The sequence below is a fragment of the Catharus ustulatus genome, chromosome 1 (assembly GCF_009819885.2).
Source record: "Catharus ustulatus isolate bCatUst1 chromosome 1, bCatUst1.pri.v2, whole genome shotgun sequence".
Classification (NCBI taxonomy): domain Eukaryota; kingdom Metazoa; phylum Chordata; class Aves; order Passeriformes; family Turdidae; genus Catharus; species Catharus ustulatus.
This window is the reverse complement of record NC_046221.1, coordinates 2,472,670-2,487,834: the sequence shown is the minus strand read 5'-3', so window position 1 is coordinate 2,487,834 and position 15,165 is coordinate 2,472,670. Positions and strand designations below refer to the sequence as shown.

General features: G+C 44.2%; 1 protein-coding gene across 1 annotated transcript in view; it reads right to left on the bottom strand.

Moving 5' to 3' along the window:
* OBSCN (obscurin, cytoskeletal calmodulin and titin-interacting RhoGEF) overlaps positions 1-15,165 on the bottom strand; it is a 165,378-nt gene that overhangs the window by 16,511 nt on the left and 133,702 nt on the right. The window contains exons 91-102 of the mRNA XM_033070065.1: positions 9,248-9,508; positions 6,885-7,002; positions 5,821-5,954; positions 5,392-5,504; positions 4,105-4,273; positions 3,416-3,497; positions 2,787-2,987; positions 2,216-2,276; positions 1,543-1,620; positions 1,251-1,423; positions 694-720; positions 257-409 (exon numbers count right to left, since the gene is read on the bottom strand). Coding sequence (XP_032925956.1) covers positions 257-409; positions 694-720; positions 1,251-1,423; positions 1,543-1,620; positions 2,216-2,276; positions 2,787-2,987; positions 3,416-3,497; positions 4,105-4,273; positions 5,392-5,504; positions 5,821-5,954; positions 6,885-7,002; positions 9,248-9,508 — 1,570 coding nt within the window. The remainder of the gene's footprint in view (positions 1-256; positions 410-693; positions 721-1,250; positions 1,424-1,542; positions 1,621-2,215; positions 2,277-2,786; positions 2,988-3,415; positions 3,498-4,104; positions 4,274-5,391; positions 5,505-5,820; positions 5,955-6,884; positions 7,003-9,247; positions 9,509-15,165) is intronic.

Sequence of the window (15,165 nt, the reverse complement as noted above, 5' to 3'; positions counted from 1 at the left end):
AAGTCCCTCCCTGCTCTTCCCACTCATCTGTGTCATTCCAGAAACTCAGCCTGGAGAGGCATCACCCCAGCAGAGAGAGCCCAATTTGGCAAATATATGAGTTGTGGGTAGGTTAATGGGGAGTAACAAGGAAGAATTATTGCAAAGTGCACCACATCTCACTCAGCTTTCTGCTTTTCAAACCAAATGATGAGCTGGGATGTGCCTGCTGAGACACCAAAGCTCTGCACAGAGGGGGGCACAGGAGGGCACTCACTTGGGGTGCTGCTGCAGGATCCCCTTCATGAAGTCCTTTGCATCTTCACTCAAGTGAACAACATCAGGAATGGTCCATGAAATCTCCCCATTCTGGATATTTAGGAGAGTTTTCCTGTCGTTCTCCCCAGCAAATGGAGACTTGCACGTGAGGCTTGTTTATTGAACACCATAGAATGAAAGGAGACAGGTTTTAGGTTTCTGTTTTCTGTTAAAATGACAGAAGCACAAATGCTCACATGGGGTTTTTAAATACTCGAGGGGCTCTGTGCCTGGGACTTGCAATGTTTGTGAGGAGCAACCAGGAAAAGAGGAAACAAAATAAATTGTCATTATTATGGAAGGACTGAATACTCCCCTCAAATCCCTCACTTGAGAGCACTGGAGGGCTCTGATGGACAAAGGGTTATTGAGGGAGGTTTTCCAAGATTTATTTACCTTAAATATGTGATGACTCCAACAGCCCTGAGGAGAGAGGGAACACAAATGTCATTTTTGTCACTATTTTTCCATCCTTCTCAAGCCCCTCTTCCTGCCACTAGACACCCTGGAACAGCAAGATCACCTTCTCATCACCTTTCAAGGATAATAAATCCCAAAAGCTATTGTTTTTTCCCATTCATTTTTCCCATTTTTTTTTTAAATTGTTCTCAAGCAATCCTTCATTTTTAAAGCACAAATAGAGGAAAAGAATCAAAATACTTTTTTTTTTTTTTTTAAATTTGTTTGCCTTTTCTAGAAAGTCCTTTAGGATCATTCCCTCTAGTTGCTGCCTGGAATAGAAGTTATCTCAAGGATGCTTCTTTGCATTAATTAGCAGAGTTCAATTATGGCTGAAAAAAAAATTATACAGGAGGAGCTTTAAAGATCCTTGATGGCTTTTGGATTGTCAGCATTGCTTTGTTATCATCACTGCTCCATTTACTAATTAACAGCTAATGGAAATTCAGGCCATTGAGGGCCTGGAAAAGGTTTTTGGGAAAATGAGAGATTACCAGATATCAGTTGCTTTGGACACTGGTGACAGGGAAACAATTTCTGGGGCAACAAACTCGGGAGAGCCAAATTTGCTGTACTGAGGCTGCACGGGTGTGATCCTCTGGGCAAACCCAAAGTCACAGATCTTCAGGTCTTCCCTCTCAGGATAAACCATGAGGATGTTCAGTGGCTGTTGAATGAAAAAAAAAATAAAAATAAATGAGATTTTTAAATGAGAAGAGTTCAGAGAAAACCCAATCCCTGGCCAACAAGAGGCTGGGAAAAGCCAGACCAGTCCTTGCTCATTACCTTGATGTCCAAATGAAGGATGTTGTTGTCATGGAGGTATTTAATTCCTTCCAAAATTTGCTTGATGTACAATTTGACCTAAGAATTAATTATTAAATAATTAATAAATAAACAAATATTAAACAGGAAGAGTAAATAAAAGAATCCCTGATTTCACCAAGATTTGATTTTTAAAGGTCCCTCCCAATACAAAATATTCTGTGATTTTTCCTTCTAAAAAAAAAAGTTGATTTTACAAATAAATATTGGACACTTGGCTACTAGATGGGAGATGTGAAACATTTTCAACTTTTAGCACCAAGGAGGTAAAAAAATAATCCATTAGAAACCTTAATTTCAGCTTTTCTTTTAAAGACAGAAGGGGAGTAGATAGAATACAGTTACAAGGGGATAAAGTGGTATTAATAAGTGGAGATAGGAGCTCCAGATGACAGACAGCAAAGAAATAATAAGAACAGAGCAAATATAATCATTTTTTTAAGGCTGAATGCATTGTTGGTTGCCAAACCCCCTGGCTGTTTGCAGTTATTCCCCAAAGAAACCCAACTAGCAATGAAAGCTGATAGGAACACATTGTACAGGCTGGTTCTGCTTTGGTAGATTATCCCTGGTTCAAAGACATTTCTCAGAAATGCAGAAAAAAACAGCTCTGGGCTTTCAAATGAGAAGTTACCTCAGCTTCAGTGACCACGCTCTTCTTGAATAACCGGTCCAGGAGTTCTTCATTGGAGCATCTGATAGTGGCATTAAGGGACAACAGGAAAAGCTTATTGTGACTGTGGAGCCACCTCCCTGCAGCCAAGAGCAGAATTCATGATGTGATCTCAGGCAATGGGATCATCCTGAAAGTCTCCTTGCAGGACTGGGCTGCTCTAAACCTGGTGTTAATTCTGCTAAAATCTACCTGCTGATTTTTGGGATTTCTGATCTGTGTTTCCTTCATGCTCACCCAGACTGGATCTCACAGGAACAGAGCTCATAACTTCCAGTTGTTTCAGAAAATAATTTTGGTGCTTAGTGACTCGTTCACCCTTGTCTATACAAGTCTGGTTTTTCTCATCCAGCAGAAGCTGAGGTCTGCAGTGGAGCCCTCACCGAGCTGTGCTATCCTGCAGTGCAGAGAAGGATTGTGTGTGTCCCTTTCTCTCAGGAAAAAAAACATTAAAAATTATTAATGGCTTAGCTATTTAATAAATGAGCTCTACCCAGCACTTCCCAGCCTCTTCAGACACAGAAAAGGATACAACTCCAGAATCAAAATCAGCGTTTTTCGTGTTTCAAACTCATCCAGGAGCCTGGTAATTCTGTCGTGGGACAGAGAGGCGAGGATATCCCTCTCCTGATGGGCTCGAGACCTGGTCTTGCTCCGCAGAGGGATGAATTTGGCAGCACAGGACACCCTGTTCCCTTTGTGCACCACCCTTTTCACAAAGCTGAAGCAGCCCCTGTGCAGGAATGGAAGGATAAGCCCAGATCAGACCTGAGCAGAGATTTTCCCACACCCTGGCCTTTGGCAGCTCCCTGCAGCAGATCTCCAGCACGAGAATTTCATTTTGCTGTGTGTGAGGCGCTGTTGCCCTCTCCTGGCTGTCTCCAAAGGGAAGACACAGTTGATGCAGGCTCATGCTCTTGGATCCCTTGGGATGAGAGAGATGGGCTTGGGATGCTCCCATTGCCAAGAAATCACACCCAGGCATTAATCTGTGAGCCTTTGGATGTTTTTTGTGGTTGGAGCTGCCCCAGCAACACCTTGGAGTGACCCACTTCTGCCTTTACCTCCAACTTTTCAGACTTTTCAGGACCCACCTCTGCCTCAGCAGCTCAGATGGGCAATGAGATATTCCCTGGCTGCAGAGCTGGAAAATTAATTTACCTTCCAATCTCCTGCTTCACCTCATAATGGGAGTGGAGCTTCCTCCTGGTGGGCACTTTCTTTTCTTCCTGGTCTTTCTTAGCTTTGGAAATGAAGGAAAACATGAGGGTAAATATTCAGACAACAATGTCTTGCTAAATTGCAGGACAATTTCAGGCAGGAAAAATTAGAGGGGTCTTCTAAACTTCTAAGGAGAATTAGGTGGAGTTGTTTCATAACAGAACATGTCAAAATGAACTTTGGGGATGCCTGGAGAAGTGGCTGCCCCATCCCTGGAAGTGTTCAGGGCCAGGCTGGATGGGGTTTGGAGGAACCTGGGATAGTGGAAGGTATCCCTGGGTGGAATTCGAGGATCTTTAAGGTTCTTTCCAACCCAAACAATTTTGGGATTTTGTGATTTGCTTTTATCCTGGATCCTGCAATACTGGCCATGTATAAATGGAATACAGAACAGATTCCATACAGGAACACAACTGCAACAAATTACTGCCATGGCAGTGCAGGCAACTCCTGCAGCTGAGAGGGTGACATTGTCATCACAGGGACAGGGTGGCACTGCCCTCACAGGTGAGAGGATGACATTGCCATCGCAGCTGAGAGGATGACATTGCCATCACAGGTGAGAGGATGACATTGCCATCGCAGCTGAGAGGATGACATTGCCATCACAGGTGAGAGGATGACATTACCTTCACGTACGACGAGCTCAGCTTTGCACAAAACTTCCCCTCCTGCATTTTTGGCAACACAGGTATAAACACCCCCATCTTCCAAGGCAGCACTGTCCACAACTAAGAAATACGTTGTTCCTTCCTTGCCCTGATGGACCCTGTCGCTGTCTGTCAGCAGGGAAGTGCCCTGAGGGAAGGAAATGACATTTTGGCACTGAAACAGCCAGCATGGAAACAGATGTTTCCGCTCTTCAAGAAACAAAATACGGGAGCAGAGCTACAACACAGACTGTTTATGTGAGCAAACCTCACAGACAAAATGCTGCCCAAGGGACTGGTGGAGTCACCATCCCTGGAAATGTTCAAGAAACAACTGGATGTGGCTCTGGTTGACAAGAGTGTTCTGTCAGAGGTTGGACTCAGTGATCTTGGAGGTCTTTCCAAATTTAATGGTTCTGTGGTTCTGTATATTCATAAGTGCTATGAAGGAAAGGGCAGGATGGAGTGTGTGTCACAGAGCAGATTGTGAGCATTTGCAAAGGGTCCCTGTGGCAGTAAAATGCAAGATAAACATATATAATACATATGTGTGTATAACACCACAAATATGAAGTGATGCAATCTCCATTTCTGAGATTTTCCTTTTTAAACTGCAACAAAAATTTAAGTTAGAGTAAATCATCTCAGTACTTGGTGGGAGCTAAAAGGCACCAGATAGTAGAAATTATTAGGGAAGAAATGAAGGATAAGACACAAAGCATCATTTGATAAATGCTTGGTTTGTCCATGGTGGGGTAGGTATTGTTTGGTATATCATCACAGGGTAAGAGCTTCTGGATGAGGATGGACATCAGGCTGGAAGGGAAGCTCTAGCAAGATACGACAACAATATCCTAAGGAATAATAAATAATTTCTCTCCTTTCTACTATCCTTAGACACACTGATTTTACTGAGTAGTTGCAGGAAAGATACAGAGCCTGGAAGTCACACTGACAATTGGGATAAACCCTCCATCCCATCCCTGCCCTAAACTGCAGCACACATCTCTGTGGCACTCAGGTAGAAACAATTTCTCTTCCTGCTCTTTTTGGTCCCCAAAACCATCTTGGTTGCCCTCTCTGCAAAAGGATCCAGGGTGACACGGTGACAACAGGGGTGGGATGCTCAGGTGGTGTTTCAGTGAGGACAGCTGGTTCCACAAACTCTACACAATGCAGAGTCAGTGTGCAGATTAAATTCCCTGAGGAATAGTGCTCTGCAGTCCCTCCCCTGCTCCTCACTCTCAGAGATGAGTCTGCACTCACCTTAAACCACAGAACTGTGGGCTGAGGGGTTCCTTCAATGACTGCCTGGAATTTGGCACGTTCCCCAGAGTTCACCTGCACATCCTCTATTGTCACTTGCATGTAGGGAGGACCTGGTGAGAAAAGAGCACTGGAACTTCTTCCCCAGCATGCTGACAGAGGTGGAGTCACTCAAAGGGATTTACAGGACAGGCCATTTAGGATTTAACAGCAGTTTAAAGTCAAATCAAGAGGTACAACAGCAATATATTGAGGGTTCTTCATTTTTAGGCTTCTTATCTTCACACTTACCTATTACTTCTTGTTTAATAAACAGTTACCACTCAAAAAATTTGAATATTAAAAAAAAAAAAAAACAATCAGGAGTTGTTACCAAAAGAGGAGACAGTGACAATCATGGGATTAGGAAAGGGAAACAGGGTTTCTTACTTGTTGGAGTCTTCTCCTCAGTCTTGTACACACGAGTTCTTTCTGTGGTCTCGATATAAACTTCACTGTGCACATCCCAGACCACGTCTCCTTCTCTCCTGTACCATCCTCCTGCCCCAGCATCTGGTGATGTTCTTTCAAAAAACCCAAGAGAAAAGATCATGGCATGGCCACATACAAGAGGTGCAGGATTACACCCTGCCATCGATCTGTTTAACCAGCAGACAAAGAGTTATTTGATTAAAATTAATACAGGAAGAAATTTGGTTTGGGGGGTGTATTAATTTATCTTCAACCTTTTTTTACCCTTCTTTGACAAAGCATTGTCACCAGGTGTTGGAACCCAGAAACCTGGGAGTTTTGAGCTTTCTGTGCTTTCTGACACTGACCCTGCTTTTGACCTGAGGCCTTGGAGAAGGCTCCAAAATTGAGTGATGGAGCTGGAATCAAGGCTGGTGTGGTTAGAATAGAAATGTGTGATTTCACATGGTGAAGGGTTTGGAATTTAGGGTTTTTAGAATGTAGTAATAGATGTGGGACAAGATGGAGATTCCTGGGTGTTGTCTCTTTCTGTCTTCTTCCTTCCTCTCCATGGTTTCAGGCAGTTTCTGGTTGGACAGTGCTGCACTGAGGGTCATGGGAGTTTGGTTATTGAGTCAAAAGTATAAATAATATAGGTGTTAATTCTCTATTGGACTGTTCAGCTTTAAAAGACCTTGTAACTAGCTAAATTCATCTCTATTTTGCTCACTTTTAGCTGGTGGCTAGAAGTGTTGCAGAGCTCTCTGTACTTTAGATAAGATTTAATAAACAACCAAGCCTGAACATGAGAAATTCATCTCCTTCATGTTTTAATCCTGACTCTAAATGAAGACAGAAGAAAATGAAGACAAGCCACTAATTAGGTGGTGCAGCTGACCCATTACAACCAGGATTCTGAAAATAATGACAAATATACAAAAATCTATTCAGGTGCCCCACAGAGGACTTGCTTTTCTCGCACCAAAGTCAGCCCCATTCAGAAATGCACTGTCCTACCTGGATAAGTGGGGGTGTGTATTTACCTGTCGATGGGAACAGAGTGTTCCTGAGTGCTGTCACCTCCAGCAGCCTCCTCTTCCCTGGAAGGAGCAGGGCTGGGCTTTGGCACCCCTGGCTCTTCAGCTGGAACCTGTGCTTTGGCTGCCAGCAGAAATTGGGCAAGTTAGACACACCACACCTGAAACCCAGAGCCAACCTCTGGAGCCATCTCTGGTGCCAGAACTGAGCACACCTGACCCCAGCTGGGGGCAGGCACTGAAGGTTAGAGGAGAATTTGGCACTTTTGCAAAGAGCACAGGAAGCAGAAGGGTTGGACAACACCAGACTTGGCTGACTGGGCTCAGCTGAGTGTTCTGTAAGGAAATACACACAGACAAAGGTGGGAAAGGCAGTAGGGACAGGGAGGAATAAGTCTGGGAGGAGAGTGTGGTTCACACAGCCTTTAACTGTGTTTGAGTTCCAGCTCATGGCTGTGAGGAAGTCATGGAATCACAGAATCATCCAGGTTGAAAAAGACCTTTAAAAACAAGTCCAGCCACCAACCCAGCACTGCCAAGTCCACCACTGAAATGGATTCCAGGAAAACCCAGTGTTGGCTTTGTCCACATGAATTCTTTTTTGCATCAGAACAGTTCCTGACTCACTGCTGTGATCACAGACAGCATCGGGGACATGAGTGAGCTCACATCAGTCAGTGTGAGCTGGGGGAAAAAGCAGGTCCTGGCTGGGGATATGATTGCTAAAGAGGTAATATGGAAGCAGACCCAGTGATGTTTTAGCATCAGCATTGCTGCACCTCCACTGGAAGATGTCCTTGTACAGCTCTAAGTTACACCAGAACAAGGTTTGGCATCTGGGATTTGGTGAAGCCAAAAGATGGTGCAGCTTGATGGCTGTTTCAGTTAATTTTCCTCCTTTATTATTAATTATTTTATCAGATACAGCTTCAAAACCTGGTTTGATCTCACATTCCAAAAATACCTGATTGTCTTCTGATGCTGACCATGGGAATTACACCACAGGGTGAAGTTCATAATCTCTTTTTTCATTTAAGCAGAAAAGATTAAATCCAGAGGAGTATTTTACTTAGCAGGTAGGAATATTTTAGGGAGTCCTTTAGAGATTGGTGCTGGCTGGTTTTGGAAAAGAGCAGCTGTTTCTAGAAATCAAATAAAACACCTCCATTGGGGTGGAAAACATGGTTATTGAAGGCATTAGTGGATCAGAGATCCCAGATTGTGGGATTGTGCTTTCTTATCACCAGCACTATTGAAATATTTGCCTCCTTTTTATTTAAGGCATGTGATCATAGAGAGAGGTGTCAAGTCTCCATCTATATCATTAAAATAATTCCATAACATGTTTAGTTTTGCTCAGATGAAAGACCTGCCAAACCATCTCATTCATTATTGCATTTTCTCTTTAGCTGTGACTGAGGAAATAAACTGCTAGGTGACATTTTACTTAGGATTTTTGAGTCATCCCACTCCAGCAGAGGATTATTTCCAAAGATGATTTCTGACTAGAAAGGAAAAAAGGTTTTAAAGCCCTGACTTTTTAAAAAAACGCTGTTATTTTGGGTCTGATTCCAGGAACAGCTTTTATTCTTGTTAAGTTTTAAGTAAGAATATTTCTGTTTTAAGGAATTATCTGGAGTCTGAGGGTTGCAGGCTACTTGGCATTGTCCTTGAAGTTAAAAATTTATTCTGACCTGACACAGAGACAGCTTAGACAAGTTGTTATGGCAGAAGCAGAGGAAGAGTGGAAGGGTTGTCATTCATCCATGATTTTTAAAAAACAACAGAAAGCCAAGGAATTATTCTCCTGGCAAGACACAGCCACATACACAGTTGGTTTTAGTCACACAGAAGCTGCAAGGAGTTTATCCAGGCTCCAGGGTCAGTGAAATGCAGGTGAATTTGAGGCACCCAACCCCCAGAATATTAAAGACATATCCAGCTTGTTTACAGCAAATAATAAAATAAAAGCAACCACCCTTACCCATCCCATCAAACCAAAACCCAAATGACTTCTCTGCATGTAAAGGATCCCACCCCACCTTGTCCCCCAAAAGTACTTAAAGCAAGACCAGGGGAAAAGCCCAAAGGCGGAAAAAATCCCCCATTCCTTAATTTTGGGCAGGTGACGAACCAAACTCTATTTCAGACATGGTTTTCAGACACCTCCTGCTTCCAGAAAAATCTGCCCCAAACTTAGACCCAACCCAACCCCAACCCACCCTCCACATTTCTTTGGGTCTGAACGCCCTCTCTTCACCTTCATCTGCTCAAAACCCAATGCCACAGAAAAACGAGGCTAAAAACATCACTACTGGCACGTTCAGTATTTTTCTGTCTCTCAGCTCCCACCTTCACGCCAAACCTACCATGGCCTGAGGCAGCCTGGGTTTGGGTGCTGGCTTCATGGACTGCCACAGAGGGCCCGGCTGGTGGCCCTGGGGGCTGGCAAGGAGCAGCCCCAGCAGGGCCAAGGCCAAGGCCACCCTCTGCTCGCATGCCTGGGGGCAGAGTCACCAGCAGGGACGCCGAGTCCATCAGCTTTTTCAGGGCTGTCTTGATCTCCCGGTCGGCGCGCTGCAGCGAAGCCTGCACAGAAGTCTCCGACTCTGACTGGGGGGATGTCATTCCTACAGACAAGAACAACAGCTTTTCTCTCTTCAGGGTGAAAAAAAACCCCAGTAGCACCATCCAACCCATGGAAATATCTGCCACCGTATCACTTTCCCCTCCTAGAGAAGAGTTGATGAAGAAATGCTTGTTCCAGCAAAAGGGAATGGAGCTGAGAGTTAAAATAAGAAGGCTGGCACAAAATGCCTTGGAAAGTTGCTGTTCCCAGACAGTGGAACAAAGGATCCATCTCCCAGCTCAACCCAACATTAGCTGATTTGTCAAAAATAATAAACATAGAATCACAGAATATGTTCAATGGGAAGGGATCCACCAGGATCATCCAGTCCAGCTCCTGGCCCTGCACATCACCCCAGCAATCCCAGCCTGTCCCTGGGAGTGATGTCCAAACCCTCCTGGAGCTCTGGCAGCTTTGGGGCTGTGCCCAGCACCCTCAAGGGGAAGAACCAACTCTGGGTAAGACCAAGGAAATGAGCTCATTGCACTGGTACAGACCCCATGTGCAAGGAAGATGTTATCTCACAGGGGAGGAGAAGGATGAACAGGAACCAGCCTCATCAGTGACTCAGGGGATGAAGGGAGGGCTGTTCTTTTTCACCAAAGTCTGGCAGAAAAGCCACTCCTTGCTCTAGGGTGATGTGTTTGTCCTCCTTCACAAAGTCTGAATATTTCTGATGGGTTTGGGTGTAGAAGGCAGGGATGGGATCACAGACTGCAGGAGCTCATCTCACCCATCTCCTGCCCAATAAACCTTCCACAAATCCTGAAGAGGCATAACAAAGGGATGGATGGTACCTAGGAAAGGCCCACATAATTTTGAAGTTAAGACAGTGATCATGTTCATGATGCAATTGATCACCAAGCAAGAGAGAAAACTCAAATCATCGCGTGGGTTGAGAAAAAAATAAGAGCATTTGGAATAAACAGCTCTGAATTGTTTAATGACATTGGCATTAATGAGTATTTCCTGTAGGGGTTTTGATTCTGTTCCTTTCCTGGTCTCAAGAAAGTCAATTCCTATGAAAGACCTGAGAAAATAAAGTTGAAGACTGTGTGTGGATGAAGACATCCCACTTCGTTTTTGTTTTCAATGATCATGATGGGGACAAAATATTTCTTTCCTGAATCTGTAGATGGAAAAAAAGCAAGATTTGCTCACATGATGTCCCAGACTGCCCATCAGTGTTCATCAGCACTGGGCTGGCTGGAAGACATGAAATATTTTCCTAAGGAAATACCTGGATCCTCTGGTGTTCCTGCTGTGATTTCTGCCACAGGTGCTGTCCTGTGAACTGGGCAGCTGCCAATGAGTGAAATGATTGCACAGGAATGAAACACTCAACTAGGAAACACATTCACAGGTGTACAGATACAGATATAGAGATTATATAGAATCACTGGTCTGATATCACCGCTTTCCTCCCTGCCTAGGGGACATAACACCACTTCCCTCTTTTGGACACTGATTCAGGCTGAGCAACTTTAATATCCCCCAAGACACACAGAACTAACAAACACCACAGTGATGACACCCTGTGATGGACAACCTCTTTCCCAGCTCTAAAATCTTAGCCTTGAGCCTTTCCACCCCCCAGTTTCAGCCCATCCCCAGGAACTCAAGGCTGACTTATTTTGAAGCTCCAGTTTGGTCTCAGAGAAGGACCCAAGAGGATGTGAATCATTCAAGATTCCTGAGTTGGATATATCCCTAAAACCAGTTTTTTCTCACTTCAACACTCCTGAAACTTTCCATAAAAAAGGAGCCAGAGCCCAACTGCATCAGAATTCTGGGATTGCCACCCAGCTCCTGCTGAAGTCAGCAGGAGAAAGGATGAGCTGATGGAATACCAAGTGCTGTAACAAAGAACACAGAAACCCAACGAGTTCAGTGACAGCTGATGCAAGACATTTATTGATTTAAACTCAGCATCTAACAGCATATCTTGCACTTTACCTTTTTTTGTGTGTGTTTTTTTTCTTTTCTTTTTTGTATCTCAAGCAAACTGAAGTTTCTGCTTTATTAATACCCATTTACCTCCAGGAATTTCAGTCAAACATTCATTGTATTAAAATCTTTCATACAGCTGTATCTTTTCATCTACAGGAAGTAAATCCCCACACATCTCATTAGTCATCTACACAGTTTAATCACTTACAAGCATAATTTTTAACCTCTAGGAAAATATTTTGAAAGTATATGTAATGAACTTCTCATAAACCTTTCACTTTTTGAACAGAGCCCTGCATAGGATTTTTAAAATTCCCTTCAATTGATTCTCTTTTGCTTAAATTTCAAAAGAAAATGTAAACAGATGTTAATTGCTTTGAGCTAGTGAATCAAAGTATAATTATTTCTTCTATGGTTATATTTATATGACTTTGTGAAGTGCAGCCTTAGAGCTTTTTTAGAAATACCTGAGTGTCAACCACAACAGGAACAAACCTCCACATTCCTTTACACATCCTCATAATCTTTTGTTTGAATACTGCAGTTTTTGAAGACTAGCACAGGGCAAATTCTTTTCTCAGCAGTATCTTTGTAAATCTGAATCAAATCCACTTCCTTCTGTGGAATGATTCTAGATTGATACTGGAATAACTGTGATCAGAATCAGGCTCAAAATAAATATTTTTAGCTTTGAAAGCATTTCCCTGTTGTATGTTGCTTTCCAATGTACAGTGCAATATATGAAAAAAGCACTAATATATATATCCATCGCATTGCTTCATTATAAAACAAACAGTATAAACCAAGGAGATGTTATAAAAAATGGGATAGTACCATAAAGGAAGCTTGATTTCCTTCACCACTGGAAAAGCATCCTATATCATGAAGGTAGTGCACACAACATCCTGGGTGGATGTTGAAAATGAAAGGCTGTTAAATCAACATGTTCATTTTAGTCAGCACAAGGTGCAGTTGCAGAAGGAAAAAAAAAATAACTTTTCTACAAGCACCTTTTGTGAATTCAGTCCCTGTTGGCAGGAATATTGCCCCAAGCCTCCAGAACAAGCTCCTCAACATCACCTGGCTGGGAAACACTGAGCCAACACCATCCATTCCTTCCCAAGGCAGAAACTCACTCCACCCTCTCTCCTCACTGGAAATTCAGCTCTGCCTGAGCTTTTCTGGCTTCCCTAAACCAAACATGAATACAGTGTCTACTGAACATTTCTACAGAGTGTGGGCACTTTCCACCCCACATCTCTGTCACCAGGGAGGGCCAGTGCAGGATCCTGCTGAGATCAGTGAGCTCCACCTGACTCCAGCTGGCACCAAGATTTGGGTCTGGGAGCTCATCTCTCATCTCAGCTTGTTGGAGGTCTGGGCAACATCCATTTTTGGTGAAGCCAGCAGGGATGGGCTGTGCTCAGTGCACCTCAGCCTCCCCCTCAAGCAGCATTCCCACTGCAAAGCTCCAGAGGAGCTCCACAGTCAGTCCCTCCTTGAGGCATCTCGACCTTCCTGGTTACAGTAATATGATGCAATTGCAACTGGCAGCCCAACACATTTGGAACAGGTCTGTTTCAACTCAGTATTTATGGTAAAGCTCTTTTTTCTCCTTATTTATTTATTTATTTTAATCTGTCTTTGTGCTCCTGCTACTTTGCTGTAGCTCAGTGGTAAATTCCTCTTATCACATATAAGGGACATCATGGATCAATCTGTTCGCAGGAATGTTTCACCACTGGCACGTTCAGGAGAACAAATACTCATCCAGTCATATTTATTGGCAAAGACCACATTTGTGGTCCTCTGAAGACCACGTTTGTGGTTCTTTTGTACTTGTTAATGTTTGATTGCTGATGCAGAAATTGTTTTGTGCAGCACTGTAATCTTTTCAGTGCACGTTAACTAAATTATAGTTCAAAAGATATGGTTTATACATCCACCACACTAGAATGCAGAATAATGGAACCTACATTATCAGACAGCTAGGAAGTGGATTTGAAAATATCAGTCATTTAGAAAAGATAGTCTTTTTCACTTAAGGCAGAAAAGAACAACAAAATTCTAATTTCCTCATAACAGTGGGACTCTCATCACCGACTAGAGTCAAACTGGGATTTCAACCAAAAGGCCTGAGCAGCCCTTTGAATCCCTGGTACATGTAATATTTACTATAGCCCTCATTATATGGCAGAAGGTCAAAATAATGCAACCAGACTGTGCATGTTGAAAGGTTTATGAAGAAATTTTGGTAGAGCTAATTGGTGTCACAAGGGTAGAGCAGAGTCAAAGCAGAATGAAGCTTCATGACCTTTGGGCCCAGGAGATATCCCCTGTCCTGGGCTACTGAAGAATGCTGAAAAGCTTAGATACTTTCACCTCCTTACCACACCAAAAACTGGCACATGAAACAATTATTAAGTTCATGGACATAAAACACACTTCTTCATCAATATTTCTGTCATAGGTAGAAGAATCAGGCTTTTCCTAAACCTCCCATCACTGCTCCGCTATGGAATGATACATGTTCACCTAGATCAAAGCTTTTAAAGTTACAAACTGTTCTGACAGACTGTTCCCTTTAAGACTGGAAAAGCTTGACACATCATATTTAAATACATTTCCCTCTAAGGCATTCCCTTGCACTTGATACCTCACAATCTTTGCCACCAATTCCGCTCGCCTACAACAATTTTGATTTTTAAAAAATTTTTAATATAAAGCTGCTTTCTTTGGCGTTAAAAGCTACGTTCGCATCTCCTCAGCTCTGGGAGAGGTCTTCTGTGCTGATGTGCAAGGTGACAGGCTCGCCAACAGTCCCGTAGCTCAGGGTTCTGGTGGAAACCTCAGTTTTAAAGCTGGACTGCCCGTTGTCCGCCGAGCGCTGCACCTCGGTGCAGAACGAGGGCTTCAGGCTGAAGGAGGGGCCGGGAGGAGCCGCGCGGGGATCGCCCACGCGGAAGGAGATGCTGGAGGGACCCGCGGCGCTCAGCCGCGATGCTGACACGAACACACCCCCGGGGACGTGCTCCTGGAGCTGGCTGAAGAACCTCTGCTGCGGCTGGGGCACCACGGGCCGCCGCAGGTTCAGCAGCACCGGCTTCCCGATGGTGGGCTCGCTGATCTCTGTCTGCAGCACCGAGATCTCGCAGGGCTTCTCCGCCGCGGGCTTCTGATCCTCGCACCTGTAGGTCTCTCCTTCTTGAGGGACGTAATCCTCCAGGTCCTCCAGGGTCAAGAGTTTGCCGTTGTGGGTTAAAATCTTGCGGTCCCGCGTGCTGATGTCGTCTGTGTGTAGCTCCTCTGGCTCATCCACGATGACGTTGTCCTCTTCGGGGAGGATGTCCTGCATGACTTCAGGTACCTCCTCTCCAACAGGCCAAGACACATCCACTTCATCCACCCCCTCCTTATCCTCTGGACTCGCTGGGGAGAACAGAACTTGGTGTTGGTCTCCAGCAGCTGTCCCAAAACTGAAGACCAAAGGCTCACCCCCGCAGGCAAGCAGAGGGGAGGCTGTGTCTGACCCGTGGTCAGGGCAGCTCTTTCCTTCAGTTCCATAATCCGTAAAGGAATCACTTCCTAATTGTTCCGACCCACACGGGGAGTTTCTCTCTTCGCTGCTGACTTGAGGCCCCTCCTGCTCGGTCGTGTACACCAGGGGCTGGATGTCACCTTCAGAGAGACCCTCATTCGGCAGAGATT